Below are 16880 nucleotides of genomic sequence, written 5' to 3' on the forward strand. Positions count from 1 at the left end.
AAATGATGATTATGGTTTGGCACGACCACACCGATGCAGTGTTTGTGCGCTGAGCTTTAATTGGACTACAAATTCTCCAAAGAGTGTGCGTGCAATTCCAGTGTTCCCCGTCTATAATTTCACTTTTAGTGAACTTTGCAATCATGCAGCGGTAGGTAGCGAATCACCTGCGTGTCACAAATTAATTGCCATACAAGTTCACACAGCAGCTCAGCTAATTTACAAGATGACATGAGGAAGAGAAACACGGTGCCACGTGCCACTCTTTCAACTCGAACAATCATTTTGATTTGTTTTCACTGTCTGGCACTCAGCATTTCAATTCATCTGGAATACACAAGAACAATGGGAGGAATTTGCTCGAAAACACACGCACCCGTTTCACATCTCCCCGAGAAGCACTTATTCTGTGCATAACAACTCTACCTCTCAGATACTCCTCTTTCAAAAAAATAATAAAAAAATCCCATTTGATTTCACATTGTCCAATGAAACAGTGGAGGGTGAGAGGCAAGTGAACAATCAATCTTTGTAATGTGATCCATGGATTGAGCGTGGTGAGTAAATGTTTGCACAGGCATCCATCCAAGCCTGCAGTCAAACGAATTTTGCAGAAAAGGAATCTATCCAGGGCAGGCCTCTCTCTTTATCTCTCTCCTGCCCGACAGCAGCAGGGTATCAAGCACATTATATTCCAGCGCTCTGTGCATTTTTCATATAGGCTCGCCTTTTATGTTTTATGTACGCCAGCTCAGGGGAGAACAGCTGTGTGGGCGCCACATCCTCTGTAAGTTTAGAGGGAGAGAGAGAGAACTCATTTCAGTGGGAGAAGTGGAGCAGAATGCCAAACGCAGCAAGCGCAGTACCTGCGAACAAACAGGAGCTGCAGACCAAGGCCTGCCTCAACTATTACATTACCATAATACACGGAAACAACACCTCGCATGCTGTTACTGCAGTAATTTGAAAACAGATTGACAGGATTTACAAGTTCTCAGCTTATCTTCACCGTGACCTCTGTGACCTCCATCTTCGCTGTCAACTTTTGGAGTAAACTCGTGTGTTCGAGGCTTATTTGCAGACTTTTCCAGGATAATCTGGTATTACATATACAAAAGTAAATAGATTTTTCTTTTTTATCATATTGCATTTGATTCTTTGAAACTATATACAGACCCCTTCCCCCCGTCCCCCCAAAAAAGAAGAGGAAAAAACATATACGGTAGTGTGATTTTATAATTGACCCTACTTGCTCTTCCATGCAGACTTGATAAATCCCCTCCGGCTCAGAGAATAATGCACTGCTTATATGGAAGAGCTCACTACAAGTCTTTGAGAGATTAAGCTGCATTGGAAATTAGTTTCTGTGCTGTCTGTACAAAATGTTAACATTTTTGTTTGCCGCTAATGCCAATCTGCTCCCAGTAAACAAAAGAAAAATAAAATGAGACAAACATTGTATGTAAATAAGTCTGAAATGCAGAAGTTTTGAGGTTTCTAATATTATTTAGATTAAAAGATTGATTAAACAGTACAGTGGAGTATATTTGTATATCGATTATGTGTTGCCCAGCCCTGAGTACGGCATATCGATTATAATATGTCACAAAAATCTCTATTTTTTTAACAGTATTTTGAAGGTGAGGAAAACTAATTAATAGAGACTCGGACCCTGTGGTAAGGTCTTTTGTGGAATATTTTTGCCTCAGTTAAGCTTCAGAGTGGTCAAACCTCAGTGCCTCTCACAGACTGAGCTCCTCTGCTGGAGGCAGGAGGTGAAATCTTTCCTGTTTAGAGGTACACACTGCCACCCAGTGTTATCGGGTCTAAGGCAGGAAGAGCTGAAGTCCACTGAAGTTTGTCCAGTGTGCTACTCGTTGCTTCGGCTTGAGCCATCTCTGCTTTTATGTTCCCATTTAGCCCACCAACACTGACTGTGTGATGCTTATGTAGAGTGCATTTAAAAAGCTTCTAAATTAAACATCATACTTTGTTAGTTTTCTTAACGGATGTATTAACTCATTGTCAAAAATGTTCATCACACATGAAGCGGCCTGCCAAGTCATGACAAGAATATATGACTCCATCATGGTTTAATCTTATAATGGGAATGTTGCAAGGTTGCTTCACATCATTTCATCAGTCTTTGCTTTCTTTTGGATAAAAGAAACAAGGTGACCTTTAGGAAGCAGTCATGAGTTTAGACAGTATAAGGAAAAATGTGGCTTAGCAGTTGCTGAAGCATTTAATTACCTCCATCTAATATTGTTTGGCAATTTGATTGTTATTAGGTGCTGATTGTTTTTGTTGGAAAACTAAAATATATGTGGATGTATGGATTATAGTGATATTAGAGGAGTACAGAATTAAAAGTAGGTCAGAACAATGAAGAATAGTAAGTAATTATTTTTCAACCACATGATTTTGATTTTTCTTTGTTTTGGCTTCTCCTACATATAACTCAAGTCTACCCTGCTGACACAGGGCTTGTGGCAGGTTCGTCCATCACAGGATAAGATATTTAAATTTCAGTGTGCACAGTATCGCAGAGGTTGTTGATCAGTTTTTAAAATGCGCATTCCATTTTATTTTCTGGATTTTTCTATGAGTGAATTATCAGCTCAATGCCTGGTCCTCATTTCATTCCATGTTACGGCCCTGGGCCTTGGAGAGAGTGAGACTACCCTTTTGTGTTTATGCAAATCTAAGTGTGCTAGGACTCGTGGATGACTGGCTGCTGGGAGTCCTGTGCCAGCCTTCTTTTATGCAGATCACAGTGTGCCAGACCTTGCGGACGATTGGCTGCCTGGAGATCCCATGACACTCCGAGACCAATTGACTGGCTGATTGTCTGCACCTGGGAGTATAAAAAGGCTGAAGATTCTTCACACTGTGGGGGATTGTTGTGCTGATGTGAACATGCAGTGGCCTTCTTGTCTGCCTAATAGTTGAACCGTGTTTGTAACCTGATATACAGCTAACCTTAGTTTTATTAGACTCTTGTGTTTGCTGCCCACTTTAGTTAACCCTTAGCTTTTACTCTTGCCTGTTCTTTTCTTTGTGTATTAATTGTTTCCCCGGTGGTCTGTTGAACAGCCCCGTCGGTTTTCAGTTTGTTTGTAATAAAACCCCTTATTTACTCTGATTTTGTGAGAGGGCTTGTGTATGTTTATCCCCTCCTGTCGCCTAGCAGAGGGGGTCGTAACATTCCAACTGATTAAAGTCGTTATTTACGTATTTATGTTCAGTCATGACGTTTCTGGCAATTCTGAGTTGATGTTGTAACTGTCTATCACTGTTGCATTCAAACATAAAACAACTGATGCCCCAATGGGTATATAAATAGCTGGAAACAAGTTGAAATACTTTATTCTGATTGGATCAGACAGTGAAATTATTCTTTATGGAAAAATATAATGACTGCTGTCTAGTCATGTTATTAATCCAAAGCCGTTTTCATTTGCTCATCAGTGTTATTCCTGAGATATATTGGCATAAACTACATAAATATCCATATATCAATAAGAGGATCCTCTGTACAGTGAGGTCTATAGCAATTCTCCTGTGCAGTGCGTCAGACAAACTATGCTCTGCTTTCAGTTTTTTTCTGTTTGTGCTGCACCAGCCTATGTTTGACGCCTCAGTTTGTATTGTAACAACTTGCCAGCTGTTTTTGTAGTCATATATCTGCCCATTCACTTCTACATCCAGCACATTTTTTTGTCATAACAGTTCACTCACTGCTCTGTGTGGCTGCCTGCTAATAGTGACACAGTGGATGAGGAACCACCTCAATGACCCCTAGTGGTCAATTATTAAATCGCTTACCAAACGTCTCTAGTCTTATACTTTTGCCTTATACTTTTGTTTATTTTTATTTGAAGAAAACAGTGCTACTAGGATCAAATGTAACATTTCCAGACAAGTTTTAAAAAAAACATTTATTTACACCTGCTACTTTTCATTTTGGATAAAGTCTGCAGGATGCTGATGTGGCTCTCTGTAATTTATAATTGATCACATTTCTTTGTACTGTGATACATCAAACTAGCTAATGTTAGCCCTATCTAGACACTTCAAGTACTTGTGTGGACTATTTGGATCCTAATTGATTCTTTTGTTCACCTTAATCCCCATCGGCATGAAGCTGAACCTCCATTATTGGCTAAGAAAAGGAGAGACTGAGAAATGGGCAGATAGAGCATGAAGAGAGATAGTTAGGGATGAGGAAAGATAACGAGGAGGACAAAGTACCCTGTAGGATTAGCAAAAAGGGTGGATAATAGGGAGCAAGTCTGGCTGCAGATAGAATAGCCTATCAAGTGAGAGTGAAAATGGGGGAAGGATTGGAAATGAGCGAATCATATGCTGTAACTTATCCTCCCAGTTCACCAGAGACCAAAGACACTTTGGTTTCAGCTGCAGGAAGCCCGAAGCCCAGGTAGCCTCGGGGAGATGGAGGGGTATTTTTTCACACATGAGAGGGTCTTAGCTGTACCTAACTGGCCACATTGGCCACCAGTCTTGTACACTGGTCCCAGCTTGGTGCTTTGTCAATGTGCTGTGACTAATCCAGAAGGGGTTCCACATTTTCTCTCACCCTAATTAAAAGAGGATTAGGTGAGGTGGAGCTCTAGACCACTGCAACATGCACAGCCACCATCCCTTAGTTTTCCCCAGGATAATTGCACTTTGCCTGGGTTTTCTGTGCATGCCACCACCTGAACTCAACAACCAGCTCTGTCACTAAAATGATTGGTGTTAATACTGAAGGAGCTTACAAATAAGGATTGATCCAAAAGAAAAAAAATACACTAGCACTTCGTCAACTGGTGTCTACATATGGTCTATACGCTCTAAATCTGCTCCAATTTTGTATTTCATTACTGACTGTAAAATTTAATCCTGATGGCTTTATCTTCATTTGTGCATGTTCTGTAGGGATCTGTAAAGGGATTTAAAATACCGTGGCCTATTAATTTTTCCTCAAAATACCGTTTTCTTTGATAATTATTAATTCTGATTTAGAGCAAAAGAAAAGAAAAAAATCCCAGTTTTGATGCATTCACATCCTTCAACATTTCATTATTGAACTCGTAGGTGTAGCAGTGTTAAAATGAATATAAAGATAATAAAATAAAGTAAGCAAACTTCAGTGCCAAATTCAGGATTAACTGCATAAAGATAATGATTCTTTCAGCCACAGATTATATCAGAAGTGTTCTGTGGATAAAACCTTTTCCAATTATTTGGTGGCTTGTGCAGTCTAGTCTTTTTTTTTATTTGTTTGTGTTTTTTTTTTTTTTTAGGATTTATTTTTGCCTTTTAATATTATTATAACATAAAAATAGAGCTTACAGGAAAGGACTCAAACCTGGGCCCCTGCAATAGTCTTTTGGTACATAGGTAGTCTTCCAGCCTACAGAGACTGACCAACTCTCATGTTTAGTATTCAACAGGTTTTTATGGTTGCTTTTTTTTTTAACCTGTAAATCAATCTCATGTCATTTTGAAGCATGTCTTACTTTCTAAAATGCCTCTGGAGGCAACAGTAACAAGTAGAGAGGAGGCTTACTGGAGAAGCTGTAATCAGGTATTTACAGATGTGCCCTTGGCAGAAATGTTCTCCATTGATGAAAGAACAATGCCAAAACACTGGAACACTTGAACCACGTCAGGTGGAGGACTCTAAATAGCTAAATAGCTAAACAGGTGTGCCTTTATCAGGTACACCTGTTTAGCTGCTTGATAACTGCTGCTTGGGCTTACAGAGAATGATCCAAACAATAGAAGATTGAAAAAACACTGCCTGGTTTGATGACTGTCGATTTTTACTGCAACAGTTGGGTGTTGGATCAGAACTTGGTGTAAACAGCATACAAGTATGGATCCATCCTGTCTTGTATCAACAATTCAGGCTGCTGGTGGTTTAAATGGTATGGCAGACTTTGGGCCACTTTTTATCAATTGAGCATTATTTAGACACCACAGCCTGCCTAAGTATTGGTGTTGACCACGTCAGTTCCTTTCAAACCACAGTGTACACATTTTCTGATGGTTGTTCCCAGAAGGATAACACAAAGCTACTGCAGTCAAATAGCAGATCTTAACCCAATAGAGCATCTTTGGGATTTTATGGAACAGGAGATTCACATGCACAGCCAACAAATCTGCCGCAACTGTGTGACGCTATCATGTCAACGTGGAATGAAATCTCTGACTGCTGTCGCATAAATTCACTGAAAATATTTCATTGCCTGGGTTATTAATGGAAGCTACTTTCAGTTGTTAGCAGGTTAATTTAAATAGGCTCCAGCTGCCACACTGAGTAGACCAGGGGTGTCAAACTCAAATACACAGTGGGCCAAAATTTAAAACTGGAACAAAGTCGCGAGCTAACGTTAATATTTATTGAAAAAAAAATCTTCCTCCAGATTTAAGAATGAATCTTTTCTTATGGACTCAAATAAGTTTTGCTGGAAAACTGAATATGGAACAAGCAAAGCTTAATACTAAACAATATATATATTAGCTGTATAATACCAGTAGGCCAGCTCTAACAGTAATTTGGTATGGCTTCGCGGGCCAAATGTAATTAGGCTGCGGGCCAAATTTGGCCCACGGGCCAGAGTTTGACACCTATGGAGTAGACTGTTACTTCCACTACATTTTTTGTATGTGAGGAAGCCATAAGAAAGTCAACCTTGCTGATCTTTCTTTAACCTCATGAGGCGGTGCAGACTACATAATGTTTTTAAGCTCATTTGCAGTTGAATTGTCTGACAAGGTCTATTGGTGTATCAGACCATCTTAAATAAAAAATGTGAGCTCCAAGCACTGAGCTCAATGTCTCACTTAAAGGTTCTGCCATTTTTTTAAAATATTCAACTCATCTCATCTCAGCTTCAGATGCCAACACCTACATGCACATTTTTAAGTCAAGCACATATTTGTGACATCATTAATGCTATATATTAGGCTTCAAAATGTAAGCAAACAGTATAATATTGGAAATACAGTATAAATATTGGGTCAAATATGCTTTGGACTCAAAAGTTAAGTATTAGCTTTTGGTGGTCACAGGATACTTTGATCTGTGTGAAAGTCTAGAATATGAGAAATTTTTTTGTTTCAAACCAGAGGCGATGCTTATACATCTAGTATAAATATCTCCCCATCGAACTGAACACATTCAGTTTGACTTGACATGTTTTGTTTCTTTTAATGAGACTTCAGTAGGGATAAGAATGACAAAGTCAGGACAGATCAATCAAATTAGTTTTACAAGTCTTGAGCCACTCCTCACATCTTTATATTTTGCTTCCAAGGACCTATAATTTGTTGTAATTTTTTTCTTATTTATTCCTATTAATTTTTAAGCAATGTTTTTTCAGACTCTAAAATGTTTCTTTTGAAATTAAACCAGTAGAAAACAAAAGAAAAAGTGTCGGGCATAAAATACTTTCTACAGCAGATAAACACAATCTGAAGGTCTTACAGAAGGGCATTAGGGAAAAGATTGTATCGGTATGCCAAATTGCACAAGAACTCGACCAAATATTAGCAGGTCTTATTGAGTGATGAATCCAAACTTGACATTTTTGGTTCAGATCATTGTTGACATGTACATAAGAGGTCAGGAAAGAGGTGCAATAGTGAGCGTCTACATCAATCTGTAAAACGCAAAGAGGTCCTGTGATGTAATTCATTTAAAGCCTATGGTGTTTGGGGACCTTGATAAAATTGATAGTATTGAATGCAGAAAAGTACTCTTAGATTTTGATCCACTATGCAATGCCTTCATTTTTTTCAGTGCGACAGTCCCAAACACATTGTCAGTGCAGTGAAAACATACCTGGATAGAAGAAACTCACAATGGAAGTCGATGATGGATTGGCCTCCCCAGAGCGCGGAACTCAACATTACTGGCATCATCTTGACAGAAAAATTTAAAAAAGGAAGTCAACATCCAAAGGAGAGCTCTGAATGTCCAAGAAACTAGGAGAACTATTCCTGAAGACCACTTAGAGAAAATACTGGAAAGCTTTCCTGAGAAAGTTCAGACTGTGAAGAATGACTGTGGTCACACCAAATATTGACTTTCAAGGTAATTAGAACAAACTGTGTTCACCTTATACTCTGTTTTGCCGCATATATTTAAACATTTCTTAGCAAAACATTAAGAAATGAGAAGTGACTCCAGACGTTTGTATAGCATGAACAATAGTGAACTGAATATGAAACTTCCTCGTTCTCTTCTCCGGGTGGTTTTTCCAATGTTTTCTACAGTTATGGGGTCTTCCAGGACGTGGGATGGAGCTGGTCTCAGCCACGCCCCCTTGCGTCAGATTACTGCAAGTAAAAACTTGGGTAAACGTCACCTCGCACTAACTGGCTGTCGCCCATAGTGAATCAATATATCGCTATCATTTCCTGCTGTCACTGTTAGTTATTTATTATTTGGCCGGGACTATGGCTGACGACAACGAAGATGCTGAAATGAAACGAGCCCGAAGTCGCGAACGGCAGTTAGGTAACGGCTGCTTAATTTTCTACGCCTTTTACTGATAGCTGGACAGAGATGGCTTCATAAAGTCAGTGAACTTTGGCCCAGCCGAGTTATTTGGCTTTTTCTTTAAGTCGGCACTTAGCTGAAAGTTTTACTTTTAGATTAGCGTGAAATTTCTAATTAAATGTTGGTAGAAGTACATATTTTTTTTAGTGATCATTACTTAAAAAACGAGCTAGCTAGCTCTGACCGTTAATAAGCCGTTAATAAGTTCCACTCACACCTTAACCGTCCAGTAATGTTTTACAAGACAGTAGCGTTCAAGAAACAGTATTAAACCACGTAACATACATGTTAATTACTGTAAAAAAAAAAACACAAAAAAAAATTATTGTAAGTTAAGTATAAGCCGTTCATGGCATTCTGACTTCTAATTTTGTCTGTTGAATGGATTGACAGAAGTAGAGAGCTGATTTCTTAATTTGTTTGCGTTACATGTTTCAGGTTATCAACAAATTTTCAGATTAGATAAAGAAAACCACAGCAAACGCAAAATGCACTTTCCATTTATGTATTAAGGGGGAAAAGCCATCCAAACCCTACCTGTCCTATGTAAAAAAGGAATTGCCACCTAAACCTAGTAACTGATTGTGCCACTCTTAGAATCAAGAACTGCAGTCAGGTGTTTGGATGACTGGCCACATGTGTTTCACACAAAAAAAGCCTTTTTGTTCAGCATTGTGTTTTTTCCTTGGCACTCTTGCTGATATCCTTCTTATTGTTGATTCATGAATACTGTTCGTTAGATGTTGTTTTATATTCTGTTGTGACCTCGTAGATGAATCGTTGATGTGCTCTTCCAGTAAATTTGGTAGGCAGCCTCTTCCTGGGAAGATTTATTAACATTACAAGTTCTCTCCATTCATTGATAGCGTCTTTCAAAATGGTTTGCTGGAGTACCAAAGCTTTAGAAATGGAGCACTTTCCAGAGTGATAGATTGTCAATCACTTTGTTTCTTTAGATTGTGGCATGTTGCATTGTTTTTTTGTTTTTTTTTAGATCTTTTAGCTTACCTGCTTTGTCAGACAGGTTCTATTTAAGGGATTTCTTGATTCAACTATTTGAAAGGCTGAAAGGGGGCAATTACTTTTTCACATAGGGCCAAATAGATTAGGATTTTTCCCTTCCATTTTACCTTTGAAAAATAAAATAAATAAAAATAAAATCTAAAATATAATTTCTTAGCATCTAGAAGAATATACATGCAGATATGTCCAAATATACAAGATTCACTATGCATTAATATATTCTCATAGTTGGTACAAACCAGTTGAAATCATGCTGTCTGTCTTCTTTCCCCAGCTTTGGAGAACCCAAACACTGACATTGGCTTTTGTGGCAGGATTCTGGTTGGGCTCTCCCTCATTTTCCTGCTGATTACTCTGCCCATCTCCATATGGATGTGTATTGTGGTCAGCTACTTAAATTACAGTGCTATTTGTTTTATTTTAGAAACACCTTTTAAAAGCTGGTGACGCATGGTTGTTTACCATTCACCCAGATAAAATGCATCTTTACTTTACAGGAAAACTCATTTCTTTTTAAAAGTAGCATGCATAAGAATACCTCCATATCTAGCTGCAAGAAAAAGAAATTACTCATACTTACTTACATATTATATATGACCTTGGGGTTGTTTTTCTCTGTATACAGATTGTGAAGGAGTACCAGCGAGCTATTATTTTTCGCCTGGGGCGCCTTTTGTCAGGAGGAGCCAAAGGACCAGGTAAGAAGTCATGTTTTATTTCTTTTTCTCTTTTTATTACACCATCGTGTTTTTTTTTAAATAGTCATCTAAATATACAGTTCCTTTATTGAAATGTTAGTAGTCTTTAACTCATAGATAATATATTTTTCATGCTCAGCTGTGGTTGCATGGATCATCATTCAAATGTCCTGACATTTCTTTGCAAATGTCAGTTGTTGGACATTTGTTTAAGTGTTTCAGTGGCTCACTTTTAGCTACCGTAATACAGAGCTGCTTCAAATGGGCGGGAGGAGAACAAGCACTAGTCAGTGTCCTGTTACCAGCGATTTAGATTGTCCGTTATTTTAGATGCAGTCAATAAATTTAATATTGATTACTGCTTTTATTGGCAGACTTAATGACATCAGTTGCTATCAGCTGAGCTTTAAATTGGAGGGTTTTTTTCTTGCATTAAATTCAGACAAACAGTGTAGGAAACTTACCCATCGTCACACAGCTGACCACAGTCACTGGACTGATTGACCTAAACATAATTTTTTCATATATGATGTGTATTGTTGAGTTACATTTTTTTCCACCCTATGTTTTGTAGAGCACACCAGTTGTTTGGTTGCTGTTACTTTACTACAAAAACCTCTAATTCTATCAGTCTGCAAGGGAGCGCAAAAAGTTACATAATGTATATCCAAGTGTCATTACAGTGTGGTTGTTAAAATGCCGACGTGAAGAAAGTACTGATTAGATGTATGATCCGTTTTGTTCATATAGCAAAGTATTGGGCAAATTATGCACCCTGATGATGGCACCAGATGACAAAAAGAGTCATGAAATCACAGAAGCAATTGCTGTTGATTCTCGGGGCATATTAATGCGTGTACCAAATTTCATGGAAATCCACTTAATGTTTTTTTAAACAACTCGACTCAAAGTCGCAGAAGCCAACTTCATTTTGGGGGATCACAGAAACATTACCATGCATCATCTGGTAACCAAATGTAGTGCCAATTCCTCCAGTAAATCCTGAGGATTTCTCATTTGGGGGGGGGGGGGCACGTAATGTGTGTTACTTACTATTTTGTGACAGTCCATAGTGTAGTTTTTGAGACACTGATTGACAGTCCAATATTTGTGTTGTTAAAACCATGAAAAAAAAAACCATAGGAAGAATCAAAGAGAAGCATGGGGGCAGTGGGTCCTGTTGTGTTGTGTTTACAAGAGCGTTTTCTTCCTGCTGTTGGGCAGAATGACACAAGGCATGTCATAGCTAAAAATTAAAATGTGATTTTTTTGGTAGGCTTTATAGCAACAAGACCACAGACAAAGTGGGCATGGGTGCAGGTTCACTCAGGCCCCACACAGGGGCCTGAGTGAACCTGCACCCACAGAGCTGTTCAAGCGCTACAGCATATTTTTCTGAATGCCTTATCCATGCGATCAGTTATGTAACTTGTGTTTTGAATGGCAGCAGATTTGTTAGAAGCATAGAAGTAAAAAATACAGACTCCCACGAGGTACAATTTGCATACACCTCACAACTCACTGTCTCTTTATCTTTGATTTCTTGTTGTACTAGATCTAAAAACCAAGCAGTGTCCTCTCAAAATGCTGAAACGTGGCTCCTCAGAGAGCCCCGGGCTTGAGTTTATGACAACATGGGGTTAATAATAGCACCTGCAACCTGCAACTCTTGGCTTCTCTATCTACGGGCTCACAAAGAAAGTGTCACGGAAAAGAGGGACCCAGGCGCGGTTCTTGCTCACAGAAACACAGTGCGTTTATTTACAGTGAAACAGATAAGTCCAACAATCCATTCAAAAGTGCAATTTTCCAATCGTGCTCGTCCCTTGCTCCCAGTGCGTTCCGTGTAGTAACTCCCTTAGTGTGTGTGCTCCCCAACTCGCTTCTCCGCTCGCCCCTCCTGGAGGAAGAAGGAAAATCCAGCGTTAGCCACACGCTAGCCGAATAACACACTCACACTGCTCGCACAGACTATACCAGTTCGGAGTAATAATCCCACGTCGACTGTCGCCGCGAGTCCAGGTTAAATACCCCTTTCTAGCCTGGAGGAATGATTACCAACCACTGGTCAGGTAATCAGCTGCAGGTGGGCCGGCAACAGCGAAGAGGGACTCCCAATGACGACAGTCGCCAGGACACGCCTCTCCCACGGCGCGCACTTCCGTAAACAACCCCGAGGGCCAGGGAGGGAGAAGCAAACATATATACAGAAAACATAAACACAAGCAGGGTCGTCCGGAAAGGGCCGTCCGACCGTGACAGAAAGTTTACTGTAAAATCTTTCATTCTGCCTGAAACTGAGATTTTTATCGATAAACATGCTTATGTGCATCACAAGATGTTTTTCAGACTGTATTAGACCAACTGGGACCTTTTTACTTGTCTGACTGAGAGTGCTTCAGATTTCATGGTGGAAGTGGCACAGGGAGACTGTTGTTATCATCATTGCCCCTCCTGAACAGATGTCTGTGATCTCACCATTTAAATTTACAATATCTTGACAGGAATGGCATCCAACCACTCTCTATCCGGTGTGGTGTTAATGTTTGCTAAATGATTGCACACCTAGCACATGTCTATTTCACTAGTATTGTTTGATGCACTAATTCAATCATAGTGACTTGAAACAGGCTAATGAAAGCTGCAAATATCCACGGCTTTGCCTTGCTGTCAGTACAGCTGCAGTCTCATAAAGCGAGAGCTTGACTTGGCCTCCTGCCAGGATCTCATTCATCCTGGTCTTTTCAAACATTTGTGAGGAAGCTTCCTCATTATTGTGTTTACTGTAGCGTTAGTCTTTGTTGAAACTATTTGCATTCTTGTGATTTCACAGGCTTGTTCTTCGTCTTGCCGTGCACTGACAGTTTTATTAATGTGGACATGCGCACCGTCACCTTTAACATCCCACCACAAGAGGTACGACATGCACCCTTCCAGTTACATTAAGCAGATCACTTTCACTGGAATTCAGCTCATGTAATATTAACTGTGCGTAGTTATTTTATTTGTAGTTTTTTAGCTTATTACACAGTATTGTGTAAACACTGTTCTTCTCTCAGGTTTTGACCAGAGACTCTGTGGCAGTGTGTGTTGATGCCCTGGTCTACTACCGGGTCCAGAATCCTACTCTGGCCGTGGCTAATGTCAGTAATGCAGATGCTGCTACGCAGCTTTTGGCCCAAACCACCCTGAGGAATGTTCTGAGTAACAAGAACCTGGCAGAGATTCTGTCTGACTGTGAACACATTGCACATTTTATGCAGGTAAACTCCTTCAGCTTTTCTCTTAGCTGTAACTGTGACCCCAAAACATGCAAGAAATAATTATATACTTCCAAAATTTACTTCTTTTTTTTTTTTTTACATCGTTTACATTGTCCAATAAGCCTTTGAGCTGTCACTCTAAGGGTGTGTCCAAGGGTATGACCTTACACATTTGTTATATGTGGTATATCCAAAAGGTATTCCCTCATCTCTGTGAAGTCCTTCTGTCTCTATTGGCTCATTGTTAAGGCATTTTGAGATGCCATCTTGCTCTGAGCCTTGTTTACCAGGTGCATAATGCAGCTGTCACCCGAACTGTGTGTTACTGTTAAACTAACAAACTGCTGTAAACTGAGTGAAGCTTAGCTAATCCCATGTTTCTATGACGAGTCCAGCTTTTAGTTTGCTTTAGAATTTAATTATTTATTTTTTCCATTAAACTTTTACTTCCAGTTTATGCTGAGCTGCTGTAAATGATTAAATATTTATTTCTAATTCAGAGTCACAGAGACAGTGATCAGGAGGTACTTCAGGAAGTGGACAAATGTCTGTGACCACACCTCTTACTCGCTGAATTCAGCACTGCCGTTGGATTGTTTAGCTGGGTTTGGCCTGCGCCTCTTACGTCCACTTAAGGGAAATCTCACTGCTTCAGCTTAACAAGACATTTTGGACAATTCTATGCTTCCAACTTTGTAGGAATAGCCTGGGGAAAGACCTTTTTTGTTACATACTGTGCCCTAGTATACAAAGCAAAGTCCACAAAGGCATGGTTGGATGAATTTTGTGTTGAAGAAGCTGACTGAAAGTCCACTGAATACCACTGGGATGAACTAGAATGGAGTTTGTGAGCCAGGCCCCTTTGTCTAACACTGGTGTCTGACCTTACAAATGCTCTTCTGGATGAATGGGCAAAAATTCCCACTGGTAAATCTTTGTAGCAGTAACAGCTTCCACTCTCAGAAGAGTTGTATAATCATAGTATGATCAACAATGACCAATAGACACTTTTTCATGAATTCTTTTGCTCATAAAATGTAAAAATAGACATGCAGTGTGTGACAGTGTGTAGATGTAAAATGTGTGTCTGTTTCTCTGCTTTGTGAGAGAAACGTGTCACCACTGTCAGCTCCATCTGCTGGACAGTTCTGAAAAATGTAAAACTTTGAAAGATGAGGGACATCCTTCTCATTCATTTAAAAACTTTGCGATAAAATCTATTGTTGTTGAGGGTTTTTTAAACATACGTTCTATTTTTACAGATGTGGTACTACAAACGGTATATTGCATGGCTGTCTCCTCAGGTCACTCTGGACAATGCCACAGATGACTGGGGAATCAAAGTGGAGCGGGTGGAGATCAAAGATGTGAAACTGCCCCCTCAGCTACTGAGAGCCATGGCATCTGAGGCTGAGGCCACCCGTGAGGCCCGAGCCAAGGTAAGGCGGTTCTACATCTCCATATCACTGTCTAAACACAAGTCTTTTAAGGGAAATGTCTTCGAGGACCATCTGAGAGACGAAATGCTGCAAATTAGCAGCAACTGAATTTCAAAATAAGATCAAGTGGATTGTCTGGCCATTCATTTCCTAATGTGTGGGAAACACTGACCTATTTTGAAAGTATTCAAATAGCACTCAGCTTTTTGCCTTCCAGTTTCCTGTGTCCTTCTTTTGCATTTATCGATTGTTGTTATCTTTCTACACTTCAATTTCATAAAAAGGAGAAAAAAGTAACATTGGGAGATTTATGTAGTTTGTAAGGTTACATACTGGTCTAATCCTTTTAAACAATAGGTTATTGGAGATTTTAAAAATTGGTTTAAAGGAGATTTACAAATAAAACAAGAAATCTATCGCAACCCAGAAAAAAGGAATTCTGCAAGATTTTGTAATAAGAATAGTCGTAACTGTGGGTGTAGAGGCTTCTTCCACTGGGCTGTGAGATCAAGGCGCTCTTTTCATTTTCTTCCCTCCTGTTTCTCCTCTTAAGGTGATCGCAGCAGAGGGGGAGATGAGCGCATCGCGGGCGTTGAAGGAGGCGTCCCTGGTGATTGCAGAGTCTCCGTCAGCCCTGCAGCTGCGCTACCTTCAGACCCTGAACACCATCGCTGAAGAGAAGAACTCCACCATCATTTTGGCACTTCCACTGGAGATTTTGCCGAAATTCGTCAATACATGAGAAAGTGTCTAAAAAAAGAAAAGAAATGCACATACTCCCAGCATGCATCACTGAGCACATATACATGTGTAATCAACTTCATTGCCTCACCGTCATTACATCTGACAGCAGCCAGCTTATTTTCACATAGGTTTAATTTATAACTTCTTTTTATTTTTTTCCAACTTTATAATCAAAGAAAAAAAGTGACACAATCTAGGGTATCATCTCCTAGCCCACAGGCCTTCTTTGAGAATTTACCCTTTATTACAAACCTGTGAAATTTAGCATATTCTCTGTTTATCAGAGCTGGAGTTGAATATTTGCTTTGCCTCAGGTGCTCTGGCAGCTGAGCGGGTAGCTTGAGCCAGCAGTGGCAATGCCCCGCAGTCATCTGATTCAATATATTATATAACATATATATAATAATATGTAGTATGAGTTTTTAGTCTTAGCATAACCTTTAACTTGAAGTTTTATTTATTTAATTGAGTTTTCTTTAGTTTTTGTTTTAAGTTGTTTATTTATTTGCAAGTTTGTTCATTTAAAGCTTCAGAAAGTGTCCAAGTATCAGGAAGCTGAAAAAATGAGTTATAATTGATCATATTCTTTCTTTCAGCGTGTAAATATTTAAACATGTTTGAATTTATATATTGTGAAAATGACACGTTCTGTTTTAATCTGTTGTTCTGCTTTCCTACTTTTAACATAAGTGTTTGGACTGTTTGACCAAGAAGTGATTTTTGCCTACAGCCACATGTTGTTGTTGCCACACAGAAGATTTCTTTGTTAGGAAAGGGAAAGGTTGTTCGATTTTACTTTAGTAAGTCGTATAGGTTTCTGTTGTGGTAACAATAGTGACATTTAGGGAATTTTGATACATATGGAAACACAACCAGTGGACAACACTGTGCTGCTGTGTTCTCTAAAGACTGTTTGATTGATTGTTGTCCAGTTTACCAGTTTTCATTGTAATTTAAATGAATTTGTTTCTGTAAAAAAAAACCTCAGACACATGAATAACTTTTTGAAGTTTCGTTCAGGATTAATGCCTGTGTTTGCTTTGTTGTTGTTTGTAGCACACATTCTTTTGTGCAGTATGATTTGATATGATTTTATTTTGAGTTAAGTGTATAAGACTAAATAAATCTGAAAGCATGT

The 16880-nt window shown here is 39.2% G+C and overlaps 1 protein-coding gene and 1 long non-coding RNA gene across 2 annotated transcripts; one reads left to right on the forward strand and one right to left on the reverse strand.

Moving 5' to 3' along the window:
- Window positions 1-515: 515 nt before the first annotated feature.
- Window positions 516-8139, reverse strand: LOC146705545 (uncharacterized). Its single transcript, XR_014921378.1, has 2 exons — window positions 7856-8139; window positions 516-785 (listed from the first exon to the last, which is right to left on the reverse strand). It is a non-coding gene; the product is annotated as an uncharacterized LOC146705545 (long non-coding RNA).
- A 154-nt stretch (window positions 8140-8293) lies between these two features.
- LOC146705546 (stomatin-like) lies at window positions 8294-16879 on the forward strand. The gene is made up of 7 exons (XM_085463249.1): window positions 8294-8533; window positions 9873-9982; window positions 10224-10296; window positions 13130-13212; window positions 13356-13559; window positions 14864-14998; window positions 15552-16879. The coding sequence occupies exons 1-7, from the start codon at window positions 8473-8475 to the stop codon at window positions 15738-15740; spliced, it is 855 nt and encodes a 284-aa protein (XP_085319375.1). The 5' UTR covers window positions 8294-8472; the 3' UTR covers window positions 15741-16879.
- The last annotated feature ends 1 nt before the right edge of the window (window position 16880 follows it).

This window comes from Copadichromis virginalis, linkage group LG7 (assembly GCF_057382275.1).
Source record: "Copadichromis virginalis isolate Kocher_CV1m ecotype Utaka linkage group LG7, C_Virginalis_male_GT1.1, whole genome shotgun sequence".
In the NCBI taxonomy this organism is placed as follows: Eukaryota; Metazoa; Chordata; class Actinopteri; order Cichliformes; family Cichlidae; genus Copadichromis; species Copadichromis virginalis.